This window comes from Hippocampus bargibanti, linkage group LG01 (genome assembly GCF_051943395.1).
Source record: "Hippocampus bargibanti isolate YZ-2025 linkage group LG01, ASM5194339v1, whole genome shotgun sequence".
In the NCBI taxonomy this organism is placed as follows: Eukaryota; Metazoa; Chordata; class Actinopteri; order Syngnathiformes; family Syngnathidae; genus Hippocampus; species Hippocampus bargibanti.
The window spans coordinates 34792274-34808745 of NC_142734.1; the positions used below are offsets into that span (position 1 = coordinate 34792274).

A 16472-nucleotide genomic window follows, 5' to 3' on the forward strand; every position below is an offset into this window, starting at 1 on the left:
AATAAATTGTTTTTAGAATGGGAGTAAAACCCATTGAAGCTAATGCTTTAGAAATTGTCTTCCGAATTACCCTCTGGTATTAAATAAAGATCGTGGGTGAACAAACAAAAACAACATTTACATGTCGGGTAGGAGAAGCCTCTCGTGTCTCTATACTCTTTGGTTCTCGAGCGTTTGGTAAATATCGCGATATCAGCCGTCAGACTCACTACGTAATGTGCCGTGCTGCTTCTAGCGGCGCTGGTGACAGTGCTGAAAGCTGTTGGGGTGAGTTTTTATATTCGTTTGCAATTCCTTACTCGATTCAAACACACGTATGAATATGTGTAGCGGGTGGATACAATTTATGACGAGGTCGAGTTTAAAATTGTAAATTGAACTCCTTAACTCTCGCTTCGTTGTGCTTGTTGAGGCCTTGGTGGGAGCAGACGTTTTCCCTTCTACATAAATCACCATACACAAGGACCCAATGGGTTAGCATATCAAGCTAGCTTTAGGTGCTAGCACCGGGCACGGCCTAACCAGATTCCGCTTGTAAAACATTCTCGCGATTATATCTGGACAATTACAATGTTGTGTTAACACGACTGTTGTGTAATAATTTCGTTTTGATTACGTGTCGGTGGCAGTTGAATGGCACCACAGATAGAACTCGATCTTTGTTACATCATTCGGCTCTTTGTTGTCCGTTCCTCGTGCGACTATATTTTTAACGGTGCCCGTTAACCCGGGGCTACACGAATCATTAAAAGTCCACGTTTGGGTACGGTTCGAAGACTACATTTTAGAAACTCGCTATTAAAATAAAACTCGTTCGAATGCGGTACGGGTGGTGTAAAATTGGGGAACATCCCCTCAAGTTGATCTCTATCCAGAAATTGAATTTAAAATATGAGCAAGGAATCCGTCCAAGGAGGGGTTTGCCTTGAGCGTGTATCGTACCTTTTAATTGTACAACAGTGTTCAATTTATGGTCGTGAATGCAATAAACAAGAATATCCCGTAATTAACTTTTTTTTCGGGACACTGGCTGTCCCACTGATTCGTTAATCGATTGGCAACGCCCTGGAAATAAGCACCCAACAGTTAGCTCAGTGCTAACCTACGTGGTTCCATTTGTTCAGACAAGGTCATTGAGAGAACGCAGATTGTTTTTGTTAAAGCGACAGGCATTTACGCCGATCCAAACCGAACGACTGACAGCAAAAAAACTTTCGCTTGCTTCATGACACACACGTCCTTTTGGAAATGGTCTCTCGCCTTGGACGGCTGCATTGTGTTGCAACGTGTTTGCTCAGGCCGCTGGCAGGTCCAGCTGAGCATGATGATTGCTGGGAAGTCACATGGTGATTCCTGTCAGAGCACTTGTTGTGCCGGAGCAGGCGTGGGCCCACTGCGTGGTTTGCAATTGCAGCCTTTTAGAACAATTTCCCCACTTTCTCCTCTTAAAATTAATGTATCGATTGAACGAGAACATAATTCCCAGATCAGGAAATCTTGAAACAATTATTAGCAACCCTGATATTAGTATTTTGTACAACCACCCGTTTCCAACAAATCAGAACCTAATCTCTATAACGTTTTACAAGATGGGAAGGAAAACAAAGAAGACATTTCAACCATTCCTCTTTGCGTTGTCTAAAACATCCTGTGACCTAGTTTCTCTTTTCTGCACTCTCTTCTTTAGCTCTCGCCACACATTTTCAAAAGTTGATTGAGTTCTGGACATTGAGTTGTCTGTGGCAGGAGCTTGATTGTGTCTGATAAACCGTGTCTACAATTTTGACCATGAGAGTATGCTTCTGCAATTAAAATGACATTGAAAAAATTCAACACATCTAAACACGGCGATTATGGGGGGGGGGCGCTTTCTATGTAGTGTATCATACTTTAAAAAGTTCAGCAACATTGACAAGGACAATAATATGTGACAAAATGAAGTTAACCAAAACGCAAAGATCTCACTGAATTTGTCCATGTTGAAGCTTTTTGTGATTCTTGACAATTTCCCAAACACAGCATACATCTCTACTCCCTCACACCTTGAAAAAGGGGAACGAGTTTTAGATTCACCCTCTCCTCTCCAGTTGTCTTTCATAACCTCTATACAATATTTAGGTCATAAAGTCTCCCGTCTAACCCACGGATGGAATCCTTTTCCTGTTCAGCGGGCTCTGCTTTGACTGAACATGTACTCTTGGATATAGATAATGTGTTTGTGTTAATAACTGTTGCGCTAGATCACATTAGTGCAATGCCGGCAGAAATATCACGACCTGATCTGAAGGTATGCACGAGCACTTGTCGCTCCCGCCCTCTTGCTGTACTCTATCTAGTCAACTGCAGTCAAATGCATATGAGGAGAACCTATTTTGAGACCTGTGCGTTGCGGTCCCCCTCGAAAAACACTTTGCGACACAAAATGTGACACAGAATACAGACTCATTATGATAGTCTTTCTTTGGTCAATCGCGAAATACTTCACTACGCTTTACATTCACGTTAAATTGGACAGGGACTTGATTCGAAAGCTGTTTTTACCCAATAGGATGGAGTTCAAGGAAATGCCAGTAGAACAATCAGATGTCAGTAAAACATATTTAATAAAGCAGCGCCATCATTCGCCAAACAACAGCAAGTTATAACATTGACTCGTTAACGTTGAACTTTCTTGTCCCTGCTCTATTTCCATGTTCTACCGGGAAACCAATTGCTTTAAGTTTTAACTCTGCATTGTCAGCATGTCGCGTGCATGGAGCCTTTCTGAGGTCGAAATATTACCAGAATGACAATACATACACAAGTCCAGGGTTGCATCTGGGAATCTTGCGCCATTTACGCATTTTGACAGCCACTGGCGCAATTTTGTAACTTCACTGCACCGGCGCACGTCTATTAATATTGGCGCATATTGCTACATGATCTGCGCCACATATGACATACTTCTGTTAAAATGCTAAATAAACAATGTTTTTAGGCGCGCTGTGAGCTTTTAAGAAAATGAAAGGCTTCTAGTCCAGAAGATATTGGCTTTTTCCAAGGGGCATTTCAAATCTGGGATACCACCACTGTGTTTTTCTGTCTTGAACCTAAAACTTTGGTGAATATTTTCTTGTTTGGAAAAAAAAAATAATGGTTTGTCACTTGTGTTTTTGTCCCCACAGTATGAACTGAAACGGGACTGATTTTTTTTTTTGTACCATCCGCAACTGCTTCAAAGTTCAGATCACAAGAAAGAAACCGAAGAAGAAATTTGCAAAAACCAAATAAGCAACGTTGCAACTCCCGAGACTCCCAAGATATGTTGGCTCCATGATCATTTCAAGGGTTGAAAACAACAAGTGTAACCAAATCCTGACTTGACCAAAGACCAACATCAGGCCAGTCTACAAAAGCCGAAGAGAAGCAATCCTACGCCCCAACCTATTGTGAGAAGACAACTGATCTGAAACCAGAAGTTTGTGCCTACTCAACAGCTTTGACAAAGCACACGTCCCAACGCTGCTCCTAGCTCTCCTCATCCTCATCACACCACCGACTCGACACCGGGGCGTGGAGTGAGCTGCTGTCTGCTAGTTTATTTTAATTTTATCGTTTCCTCATACTTAAACCCCCTCTTTTTGCCCGCATTTTTTTCATCCAAGATTATTTTTCCAAGCGGTGTTTTTCCCTTCTACCTTTGCTCCATTTCGTTCTGCTTTTGCTTGATGCGAGCATCTGCAACTTGTGCCACAAGCCTGTAACAAGTGTGTGAGTGCGTGCGTACATGTTGGACCGTGAATGAAGAGATCTGCAACAACGTATCAGTCATCAGTAACCTGCAAAGTACCTTTTCAGGACAACTAGTAAAGGTGGGTCTTAATATATTCTTAGCACAACATGCTAACCGGTGTTTAGCTATGCATCCGATATTCCCCCGATTTTAAGCTATCTGTAATTTTCCTGGAAGTTGATGATTGAACCACTTCACAAAAATGGTTGTTGTGTTTCCACTTTGTAACTTATCTAAATAGAGAAATTTTCAACGGTAAACAACAATAACTAGTTTTTGGTGAGTGTATCAAATACAATATATATTGATTTATAATAGAGCAGGAATATGTCCCAAATTTTCTGCATTAGAAGCGGTGGCATTAATTGTTCTAAATGCTTAACTACTGATTTGCTATTGTGGGTTCAGCCTAATAAGAACCGCTAAGTAAACTGTATACATGTTTTAATTCTGATAGTAACCCATTTGGTCAGGAATGTTACTACAGACCAGATGAGAAATCCTTCAAAAAGTACGGCATACGCAACCAACCTTTTTAAATTTGGGTATTTTCAAATCATTCAAATGCATTTCTCATCTTGAGCAACACTTGGGAATACCCATCAATTGCTCTTGCAACCCTAACCTAGTCTCCTCAGTGTTAAATGAACATTCTGTTGCGTGCCAGCACAGTAATTTAGGGACACATTTGGGCCGAACGAGACCTTCACCAAGGGTAAAGAATACTTTTGTGGAATCTGCTTTTACACTACATTCTTGGCTGGCTTCCATTCGGAGCAATTACCTTGGTTCAAGGTTGTTGGGCTCCCACTTGAAAGTAGTACAGTTAGAGTCCCATTTAGTAAAAAGAAACAAAACGTGTGTTATACTTGGAATTTATTGAATAGGTTCTCTCTTGAACCACCTAAATTGTCACAATTTTATCGTGTTTGATACTTGCCCGTTTTTTTAGAAGCAAAAACAAAAATTAAAAAGATACTTGAATTGTCTCAAAGTTGAACAAAAATGAAGAGCAAATTCAGTTTTTCATTTTGCTATGGTTGATTACGTTTGATAGAAAACGCCGTGCACTTATTATCAATTCAAGATATGTTCTTCTAAGTATTAGTTTTAGACATTTTATACACTTCCCTGACAGTGAAGAGCCCGAAGTCCCTTCCCGCTTTGTAAAATTATGGCTGGCTGACCTATTTGCCTCACCCCATCTTGTTTGTTCCTCTCTTCGCCCCTGCAGACATCCAGCGGTGTATCATTGGGTGGTTTCATTTACCATCAAGCAAAAAAAAAAGGGGGAAAACAGTCACTTAAAACTTATTTATCAAAATCAGCAAAAGTGTTAAAGCAAGTGTGGTTCGAGTTTATGGGAAAATATGGGCAGCCCCTGGAAAGGCTTTGTTGAATTTACCATGCCTGCGTCGCCACCCACCACGTTCGTTAGCGCTGACCTGAGCAGCACATCCCCTGTCGGACTCAGCCTGTCGCCATATGGCCGATCTGTAAGTTCCACCTTGCCACCTCTTTTCTAAAAAGCCCCACCGCCCTTCCATCGAATGCTCATCCACCCTTCCCATTCAATGCCCACCAGCCTTCCCCACTCCCACATCTCTATTTGCTGTGAACTACAACAAGGGTGTCAAACTCCTTTTTTTGCCATTGTAGTTACAGCTTCATCTCGGAGGCCGTTATTAATTTGGGGAAGCCATGAGAATGTTTCATCCCCTCCACATATTACATATCGAGCGCACGACAAATTAATGAATAACTAGTTTTCATTTTTAAGTAAAAAAATAATGACTATTGTTGTGGTTTACATGTGACAATTTGAAATTTTGGTTCGGACTTTTGCAAGCATCATAGAACTTGACATCCTTGATTTGCTTTCGCGGGTCGAATAAAATGATGTGGCGTGCCAGACCTGGCCCACGGGCCTTGACTTTGACCCCTGTGCCCTAGAACCTTCCATCGCCTCTGGGCTCCAGAGACTAGCCTCTGCTCGGGTGGCTGGTCCAAGAAGGGTATCAAACTTTTCACATCTCCCGTTCTTGCCACTTACATGCCCCTGCCCCAACCCAAAACCAATCAACACACGCTCCCCAATTTCACCCAGACCCATATGCAAAGCACTGCCCACAAACTAAGTCCAAGAAAAGGAGATAACTTGCTGTTGGGTGACAAAAACCAATTTTTGTTGATGCGCTTTAATGGACAAACAAAAATAAAGTTGTTCTTTACTTGGTCAATAAAGGAGGCTGATCTTAGATCCCGTCCTCTCCCCATAACCCATCACTCATCACCACTCTCCACTGAAGGTGCACTACTCTTTGTGTTTTCGTTTAATATTTCCTCTATTGTGTAATATTTTGAGTCTTTAGGAATCTTCCATAGAAATGTTTGATCTGAACTGCTTTTTCTTATTCTTCCGTAGTTGGGGAAAATGTTTAACAGTGATGAAATGTGTTTTTTTTTTGTCCCCTGCCCTGTTTTGTGACAAAAGGTTTCCACGTTTTCCAATTGATTGCCATGATGCTGAGCGATATTGTGGCAATGGTGTAATAATAGTTGTGCCTCGAATGAAAATTCTGCAGTAATTTGGCAAAAGTTACATGTTGATGTTTTGAGTATCTTTCGGTCCTGCACTTCACAGAAAACTGCATTTTATTTTAAGTGGTTGAATGTAATAAAATCGTAAAATCCAGGCTATTTTGCGAATAAATTAGACACACCATTTGTTTCAGTGAGCAATCTTGGCTTTTCTGCATAAAAACGTAGTAAAAACACTCCTCTCCAACAGCATAGCCAAGCGCAAGCCAAAATGTCAAAAGTGGGAAGGGGTACTTCCGAGCCCCCAGTGGCTCGCAACAACAGCCCAGCCACCTCTACCGATCCCATGTCTATTCCCCGCTCCTCGTCAGTCTCTTGCCACCACCTGTCAAGAAGTAAAAAACACAGGCGGACTCCCTTGTATCAGAGATCAGTAAGAGGGCATGCTGGGATTTTTATAGTGATATAACATCATAGTATATCATCTGCCTTAACAGCATGACCTGAGCGTGGTGTTGTAAAAACCATGTTTAACCAAGGTGTGTGGGCTGTGTAAGTCCAGTGGATAGACGAAAAGCATTACTGAAACCTGCTCTCGTTAAATGACAGGTTTTTATTAACTCACTCATTGCCAGACGATTGGCAAAAAAAAAAAAATGTCCACTCCAGTGCCAGGGTTTTTGTCCTTTCCCCTCAGACCCACCGACAATTGAGTTTAAGGACTGCATAAACATTCAATACAGCGTTAAACACCTAAGACTCACTTCTTTCTTCAGGGAAAAAAGTTAATTCCCAAGTTCTATGAGTCTGGAGTTATCTGAGCTTGAAATGGGGGCGGCTTTACAAAATACAATACATATTGATTTATATAGCGCTTTAACAACCGCTGAAGCGGTAACAGCGCGCTAACATGGACTAAAGGGAAATGTTGCCCCCTCGCAGAAGGTAAAACATTGCCAGAGGTCTGACCAGCGCTTTTTCGCCATCCCCTGCAAGAAAAATCAAAACTTGGAACACATTCGGGAATGGCGCTCCATGTCACACTTTTCAATTCACGAATACATTTAGGAATGGCAGCGAATGACTTAAACTAATACTAAAATAGATTTGGGTCTATCACCACACGTCTGTGTTTAGATCTGGACTAAAGTCGACCCATACAGGTTGTCTGACAGGAGAGGACATTTTAGTGCATGCAACCCAGATTATTCTTGCAACACGCTCTACTTACGTATGGTTTGAAATGTTTTGAAATTGTAATGTTTGTTGTACAGAGAGACTTATTGGATGTTTTTTTTTACCCCCTCCCTACTTTACGTGTGGTGTATGAATGTTTTTGCAATTTTTCTTTTTCTTAATGTTATCATTGGCAGGGAACATCTTTACACTTGTTTCTCATTTCGGGATTGTCTGCAATGTTAACTCCAGATTGTTTCTTCTTCCCTAGATGAGTTTTGACCCGGGCATGCTCCATAACAATGGGCACACTGCATATGCGAATGGTACGGGTCCTGGCATCAGAGAGATGGGGGTGATAGAGAAGCTTTTGAATTCCTATGGCTTTATCCAGTGCGCTGACAGTCAGGCTCGTCTTTTTTTCCACTGTTCTCAATACTGTGGCAACTTGGAGGACCTCAAAATAGGAGGTGAGGAATATTTGACCCACTGAAAGTTGCGTGCCCCCTTCTGCCTACATTAAGTTATTTTTCCTCTGCTTTTCTCTTTACAGATGATGTTGAGTTTGAAGTGTCCTCTGACAGGCGCACTGGCAAGCCCATAGCAGTGAAGCTGCTAAAGATTAAGCCAGAGGTGCTGCCAGAGGAGCGCATTTCAGGCCAGGTGGGGCCAGACTTGCACAGCTATCCCTTTACTGTGCTGCATGGTTATATTCATCCAGTTAAGGAACACCGTTTTATATTTGGTTCTATCCTTGTCTGTCACCTAAAAATGCTTAAGTTGTGTTGAAGTTTTTCAAGCGAATGCATGAGCTCGCCAGACAATCCAGTATGAAAAGACACAAAAACAAAGTGAGACAGACTGGTCTGCCACAGCACGGCCAATTGTACATTGACAGCCGCAATGCATAAGCTGCATGAAAAATTCTGCTCTTTAAGTATTTCCGAACAAATGAATACAAAGACTATTTCAATCTATGACTCCAAATATTGAAAGCAACTTTCAGTATCATGCCGTAAAGGCGGTCACAATTGACACATGCAACAAGGAGCAAAAAAATATAATTCTGCTCTATCAATCAAAATGGAACTATTAATGTTTTAAAGGCAGGCATTTTCATACAGTTTTGTTACATCAATTGAGATGAATGTTGCATCAGCGTGCTGTCCTTCATACTGTTTGTTTTCATGCGCTTTGGGATGTCTGGAAGATTAATAGTCATGCTCAAATGGTCTGGAATTGTGGGTCAAGCCCTCGTTGCTCATACCCCAATCAAGGAGTCTTCCAAATGGGGTTGATTTATTATCAACTGTAGTTCCTTTTGCAGTGGAATGTGGATGAGCAATAGTCCATCGGCACGCATGAGATTGATTACCATCTCAAAGACAAATCAATAGTTGTCGAGCAGCATACACCTGATCTTTTAATAACCCACAATCGCAGCTGTACCCTTGAGCAAGGCATATAAATCCTCACCTCCTGCTCCGGGAAAATTGACCACTGTGGCCAGTGCGTCATTAATGGTGAGCGCTTGTGTTTGTTGTCATGGTAAGTGGCAGTCAACTTGTGTGTGTGTGTGTGTGTGTGTGTGTGTGTGTGTGTGTGTGTGTGTGTGTGTGTGTGTGTGTGTGTGTGTGTGTGTGTGTGTGTGTGTGTGTGTGTGTGTGTGTGTGTGTGTGTGTGTGTGTGTGTGTGTGTGTGTGTGTGTGTGTGCGCGCGCGCAGGCATCTGTGTGAATGTGCCGACTTAAACTTCAACTTAATTTAAGAATCACGTTATACATTCGGCAAAGATGTTTGTTAAATGACCATGTTTTGTCTAGGTTGTCTCCTCAATTCCTGGAAACCTTGATGGGAAATCTGCTCCTGGCCAAGTGCCCACTGGAAGTGTCTGTTATGAGCGGAATGGGGTAATGTGTCAAGACATTTCCAAATTATCCATCTCTCCAATTTCATGGCAACATACAACAGGCATCATTTTCTTTCATGTTTTGAGTGCTTGCTTTTTGGCCAAGCGCAAACTACAGAGATGTAGCCCATATTTTACCTGGCAGGCCAACATTGTCAGGGCCGATTTTATGTTTACTTGAGGCGTTGTCTGCCAAATGTTATATAATCAACGACTGGTTGTCTGGGATGCTTTACTGCCATGACAACATGTCTGGCGTGTCCGATGGTTATTTGTTGAATTATTTGTTAATATATTTCTGTGTTTATTTTTAAATTCTAAATATTGCCATGTAACTTTTCCTATGTGGCCACACAATGTGTTCTTAGACATTGATCCAATAGTGAGATGGTGCAAAATGGCTTGTCATTGTTGACAGATATATATCGTGGGACACAAACCCAGGTCCATGTTTTGCCACTATGCCCTCAATGTAAAAGCCAAGCTCTGATAACTCGTGTCCATTCTTACTATGACGCCGACGCATATCAGATTACTGTTTTGAAGCAGAAGCTCGTGCCCTGTGCTGTCTCTCTTCCTTCGGAGCCTCACCTCACTTGACCCCACCTACCCAAGGAAAAGCTAATCCAAAATTCTTTATGCGCAATTGCAGACTACATCGGGAGTGCAATTTCCTGATTTTGTACATGTGATCAATCCTATCTTTTATATTAAAGCTTGACTGTGGGTTTGATTTCCACAGGAAGTGTTCTACCTGACCTACACTACTGATGATGTGGAGGGCAATACTCATCTGGACACTGGTGACAAAGTCAGCTTTCATATGGAAACTAACAAGCAGTGAGTTCACGCTCTCTGTCGTTGTCATCTGTTTTTTCCCCTTTTCCATTAAGATTGCATGAATTCTATCCACCTATTTTTCAGTACCGGTGCAGTCAGCGCTCGTAATATTCAACTTGTAAAGAAAAAACAAATGAGGTGCCAGGGTGTGGTGTGCGCGACAAAGGTAATCGCCACTGATAAGTGTTTGACCTGTTGAGCAATAATTGTTGGTTATTTAAGCCACTGATGATTTCATAACATGCGAGGCTTGAAATATTTTTTTTTCCTAAAGAAGTTTTGTTAGTCTGTGACCTCGTTAGAGTAGTAATGTTCCAATTTTAAGGACCTTTTTTGTGCAAGTTAATCCAAAGCAATTGTTTTATTAAACAATAACATGCCAACATAAGTCTACAATTGAGTTTTCAGTTAAACTTTGGACACTTATTAGACACCTACTACGACAAGTTTTTGTAATAATGCACATTTTCGACATGAATCTTTTGGCTTATTTAGCCCTCTATTGTGTTTCCAGGAAGCATTTGGTTTCATCGAGAGGGCTGATGTGGTAAAGGAGATCTTTTTCCACTACAGTGAGTTCAAGGGTGATCTTGAGGCCCTGCAGGCGGGAGATGATGTTGAGTTCACAATCAAAGACAGAAATGTATGGATAGTCCAGCTTTTTACATGAACTTGACTACCCATGAATCTCTTCTCTTTTCTTGAACCATGTGCTTCTGTGATCATAGGGTAAGGAGGTTGCCACAGAAGTGAAACTTCTTCCTCAAGGAACGGTAATCTTTGAGGATATCAGCATTGAACAGTTTGAAGGAACCATCACCAAGGTCATCCCCAAGGTGCCCACTAAAAACCAGGCAAGTCGATCACACCTCAAAATTTGTTTCTCAAGTGATAGAAAATAACATGAATAGAATACGCATCTTATCATTGATCACTCTTTTCATTTACCGGCACAGAATGACCCTCTCCCGGGCCGTATCAGTGCTCGAATTGGATTCAGTGACAAAGAAATGCCATTTGGTGAAAAGGACACCAAGTCAAAGGTGACTCTTTTGGAGGGCGACCATGTGCAATTCAACATCTCTACTGACCGCAGAGACAAGCTGGAGAGGGCGACCAATATTGACATTCTCCCAGACTCCTTTGATATGACTAAAGAGTCTCGTGAAATGGTGAGAATGACAAAACACTGGAAGGGGTGAACTGAACTCACACCGATTGGGTTCTTATGGAAGACACCGTTATCCAGATTGACGTTGATTTTAATTTCAGGGGGTGATAGCTGCTATACGTGACGGCTTTGGCTTCATTAAATGTGTGGATCGCGATGCTCGGATGTTCTTCCACTTCAGTGAAGTCCTGGAAGAGAGCCAACTGCACATCTCTGATGAAGTGGAGTTTACTGTCGTGCCTGTATGTGACCTTTTCCCCCATAATGCTGTTGAGCAAATAAAACTCAATCTAATGATCGTCATCTTGTCTTTTTCCAAGGATATGCTCTCTGCTCAAAGGAACCATGCCGTGCGCATCAAGAAGCTGCTAAAGGGCACTGTGTGCTTTCATACACAGTCTGAGCAGCGTTTTGTTGGTGTGGTGCAGAAGGAAGTTGTGTCAGCTAATACTAAAAATGCCAGTCCCAGCAAGGTCAAAGAAAAGGTACCGTATCATTCATTTGAACAGATAATAGCAATTTAGCCATATTGCATTTGAAAAAGGGTTCCTCGTGGTTCATGTTATTTTTACCTTCTTTTTTTTTCTTTTCAATGACCACTTCCTTTCCCTTCTCTTGTGGTTAGAAAAAAGACAAGGTAGGACTCAGGAGTGCTGCATGTAGTCAAAATCGATTATATGATACGACAATGCGAGCTGAACATTTCTAGCAGGGCTCCAGACTAAGTTTTTTTTTTTTTTTTTTTTTTGTGTGAAGGAGAACATTGTCAGAATCAAAAAAATATTCCATCTTTCTATCTAGATTTTAAATATCACATGTGCAAATAGATGCTGCAATGTATTTGCAAGGTCTCAAATGATTGTAGTCAAAATGCTCAGATGTCGAGGCAGTCTGGAACCCTGTTTAGTTTCGAGAATTTTTGTCTAATAGCTGCCTGTTCCTTTCATCTTTTTAAGGGTAAAATGGTAGACAAGGTTGTTTTTTGAAGACGGTTTGATTATTTTCCTTTTTTTACTTTTGCAGCTGATAGCATGCATTTGGTCACCATTTAACTCAAAGCAATGTAAAAAACAGCAATTTAATAAGGCGTATGAAGCACGATTATTTTAATTGGTTTTGAATCACGATTCATAAATAATTCATTGCTCAATTCACCTAATAGACTCCATTTTAAATATAAACTATGTGCACGTGTGTAATCATGACAACATGAGTCAGAGGTAAAATTTTGAGTTTGACTTTTATTTGGTCTCCCATAGGAGAAACTTGTCTCGCGGACTTGCCCTCTGTGCAGCTAAATCCGTTGAGCAATACATTGAGCCGAGAACTTGTTGACTAGCTGCTCTGTTTCCAGCCGTTGTTATTGGAGCCAGCAATACATTTTTCCCTGGTCATTCTTTGAGCTTTGGAATCCACAAAAAAATTAATTTAACAATCTGTCCTGACAAATCTCTTTTAAATATCAATAACGTTGCACCTCCCAACTATTTTCACAAGGAAAGATAATGTTCAGATCACACGAGAGCATCACTATCACAGAAGTGTCTGCCATCGCCCATGCCTTTATGCTCGTACCGCGAATCTTCATTCGGCACACATGCACGTAATATTTCTAACAATCTCTTCAATCATATGATCCACGTAACTTGTGTGTTTGACGTGGCTAATGGATAATTTCTTTTAGAAGTGTTTTGATTGCCATTTGGATCCACGCGGTCATGTACTTATCCACACCATTCTCTAAAACGGCAAATGGATCTACAAGCTGTTGGATTGAATTCATTTTGTCGCGTTGTAGGAACCAGAAGACGGAGTGATCGCCTACGAAGACTGTGGAGTGAAGCTTACTGTAGCATACCATCCAAAAGACCTAGAGGGAGGATATCGCCCACAGGTTGGCGACAAGGTATCTTGTGATCATATTTTTTTAACACAATTTTTTGCCCGTAACCTTGTATGAGGATGAATTTAAGATTTATATTTATCAGGATGCCTCACTCATGAGTTGTGTTGATTTTACGACCTGGTCACATTCAACCTCTAGGTGGAGTTCTCTATCAACGAAGTAAAAAGAAGCGGCCAGCAGAGTGCAGTTTCCATCCGGGTTGTTCACCGAAGCGCCTCCGGTAGCAAGAGACTGAAAGGCTTCATCGCCACACTGAAAGATAACTTTGGCTTCATCGAGACCGCAAATCACGACCAGGAGATCTTCTTTCACTATAGGTGAAGTTTCAAATTGAATTATTCGTTTGGGTTTTGGAGGACTTGCGTCAGATTTTCTCGACATCGATAACTATATTTTTATTGTTTCCAACTTTCAGTGAAATGTGTGGGGATTTGGATGATCTAGAGTTGGGTGACACGGTGGAGTATACTCTCACCAAGGGAAAGGGAAATAAAGTCAGTGCTGAGAAGGTCACCAAAGTGGCTGCTGGTAGGACTTTGGATTATCTTTTTCAAATGTCTGTTTTCTTGGAAAAAAAATAAGCCAGGGGAAAATCCACTGTTTTCAGTGAACAGCATTGGAGATGATGTTGGAACGACAGTGATGGTGGGGAAAATCATCCGTCCAATACGCAGTGTGGACCCCTCTCAAACAGAATATCAGGGACTTATTGAGGTCATAGAAGAAGGTGTGGCTCATCTTGCAAATGCGTTATTTGTGTTATATATTTTGTATATTATAGATACATTTTTTTTTACATGAAGAAAACTCTTATTTTCATCGACACTCTGGTCTTTTCAGGTGATGGTAATGGCCAGAGTTATCCCTTTGGAATCATGGGAATGGCTAAAAAGGTTGACTGTCTGCAAAAAGGGGAACAGGTAAAATTCCAGGTTTGCACAATACCTCAGACCGGACAGAAGATGGCCTGTAATGTGGTGCCTCAGCGTCTAGCCTTGGTGGAGTCCGTCAAAGACCAGGTTGGTGTCGCGCACCAACTCAATCCGACAGGATTCTTGCTGGGGAAATAAAATGAATCTGAAGTTGATTGTGCTTCTCCTAGTTTGGTTTCATCACATATGAGGTTGGTGACAGCAAGAAGCTTTTCTTTCACGTCAAAGAAGTCCAAGATGGCTTGGAGCTCCAGACTGGAGATGAAGTGGAGTTTTCGGTTGTCTTTAATCAACGCACAGGAAAATGTAGTGCCTGCAATGTGCGCCGAGTCAGGTAGGACCACCTTTGACGCTTCCATTCATCAAATTGCTCCACCGATCATTTGTTAAATGTAACATTAATGTAGTGGCATGCTAAGCTCAACCTTCATGATCTTTTCCCCCCCTGACATTGCAGTGAGGGGCCAAAACCCGTGGTGACTCCACGTCCCGACCGCCTGGTCAACAGACTGAAGAGCATCACTCTGGACGACGCCAGTGCTCCTCGTCTCGTCATCGTTCGACAGCCACGTGGTCCGGACAATTCAAAGGTACCACGATCAGAATCTTTCCCTTGAAAGCCCCGAAGCCTCTCACGAGTACCTCTATTGATCTTTGCAATTTGACAATTATTATTTCATGACATATTTGTTTAATTTGGGCACTCTTGGACCTTCTTGTTGAACAATAGATTATGTGAAAAGAATTGATTTTCATGGCACACTGCTTTTTATGTCTGGATATTACTGTAATGGAACATATGTGCGATTATTAACATGACATTCAATTGTTTCCCAAACAGGGCTTCAGTGTGGAGCGCAAGACTCACCAGCCTGGTGTCATTGACTGAGCAATACTGTTTGGTGCAGGTCGAAGAAGGGGGGGGGGGGGTAAGATTTGTGAACCCGATATGTCATGCTACGCTTAAAACCCAGAACGTACGCACTCAATGCAGCAATTGGCCCACATAATTCATGGAGCCACGGAGAAATGGGGACCTGTTTTTCCCACCCCCGCCTCCATCGTATGTTCTTGATGAGTGCACGTGTGAGATCTCTTGAAGCGTGTGCATGTGTGATGTATCATCGCTGTGCGTAAGGATGGGGCTTCGTCCCACTAAATCAGACTGTGCGGCAATCTGTGCCCCCATTGTTTTGGAATTAGCTTTTTTTTTCTGGAATTCTGCACCTATAAATGTGTCCATTTGTTGAGTTGATGTGAATGCGTGACTGCATGTCTTTTGAGTGTCACCCCAGCCCCCCGCTAGATATCGTTTCCCCGATTGAGTGTGTTTGCTTCTTGACCCACAGACACTTGAAATTGTTTCATTGTGCGATTTCTGCTACTGTATGCTTTCCTACAAAATGCATAAATTAAAAGTTCCCTCCATAAGGAGGATCATATTTCTCATGTGCGAGCTTCAATCAAGGATTTTTCTCTGCTCGTTTTTTTGAGCAGTTTTTAAAATACTTGACTTGAGAGCTTTTTGAAAGCAAATGGGCTATGTATGTGTGTGTGTGTGTGTTTGCGATTCTAATGGGATTTAATTTTTACCAAGCTGGAGCCTTTCAATATTTTTTGGGGGTATTCACAAGCTCCATTAAAGCAATTTCTCCTCGGTGCAGAATTCCTTATGGCATCTTTATATCTGCAATTTTTTTAAGTATTATTTTTTGCACATGTTGCTTTTTCCATCGAAACTCAGTCTACTATAAGAAACAAGGTGCCTGAAAAACCTACAAACAAAATAAAAGGGGGTGGTGGAACTTAAAAAGGTTTGTTTCCCAGCCAGCCACCGTAATAAAGAACAATCTTCGAATGGCTTTCTTGTTAAGTAGATTTAATGATATGCATCCCAGACCTGTGGGTTGAACAATACTGTATGTAATGTGTGCTTTTATTTTCACTTAGTTAAAATCAGACTTCATATATAAGATAACAAATTTATGGGGGGAAAGTGAGGTATTAGAAACTAAGTTTGAAAAAAAAAATCAGGATCAGTATGCAGAGATCACTGGGTTTCAATTGAACCGCGTACAGGGGTTCCTATGTACGTGAATGATCTTGAATGAATAAGCAAATTAAAGTTTTATGAAAATCAAGTGGTGGTCTTTTTTTTTTTAACTCCCACCAATGACATTGCATTGTAGACCTGCCTAGCATTTGAAAGCTCCACAGATTAGGTTA

General features: G+C 41.5%; 1 protein-coding gene across 5 annotated transcripts; it reads left to right on the top strand.

Annotated features, from left to right (window-relative positions):
• The first annotated feature begins 127 nt into the window (after positions 1-127).
• On the top strand, positions 128-16387 carry csde1 (cold shock domain containing E1, RNA-binding). Of its 5 annotated transcripts, none has more exons than XM_089012991.1 (22): positions 128-267; positions 3165-3851; positions 5007-5268; positions 6564-6746; positions 7761-7959; positions 8043-8209; positions 9312-9398; positions 10140-10237; positions 10322-10403; positions 10752-10880; positions 10966-11091; positions 11194-11409; positions 11510-11650; positions 11729-11893; positions 13207-13314; positions 13453-13631; positions 13730-13842; positions 13922-14041; positions 14155-14333; positions 14417-14580; positions 14704-14836; positions 15088-16387. In XM_089012991.1, the coding sequence occupies exons 3-22, from the start codon at positions 5143-5145 to the stop codon at positions 15133-15135; spliced, it is 2763 nt and encodes a 920-aa protein (XP_088869117.1). In that variant the 5' UTR covers positions 128-267; positions 3165-3851; positions 5007-5142; the 3' UTR covers positions 15136-16387. The 5 variants fall into 5 exon arrangements, with proteins under 5 accessions (XP_088869117.1, XP_088869127.1, XP_088869145.1 ...); XM_089013001.1 differs by having other exon boundaries at positions 8043-8152; XM_089013019.1 differs by lacking the exon at positions 6564-6746.
• The last annotated feature ends 85 nt before the right edge of the window (positions 16388-16472 follow it).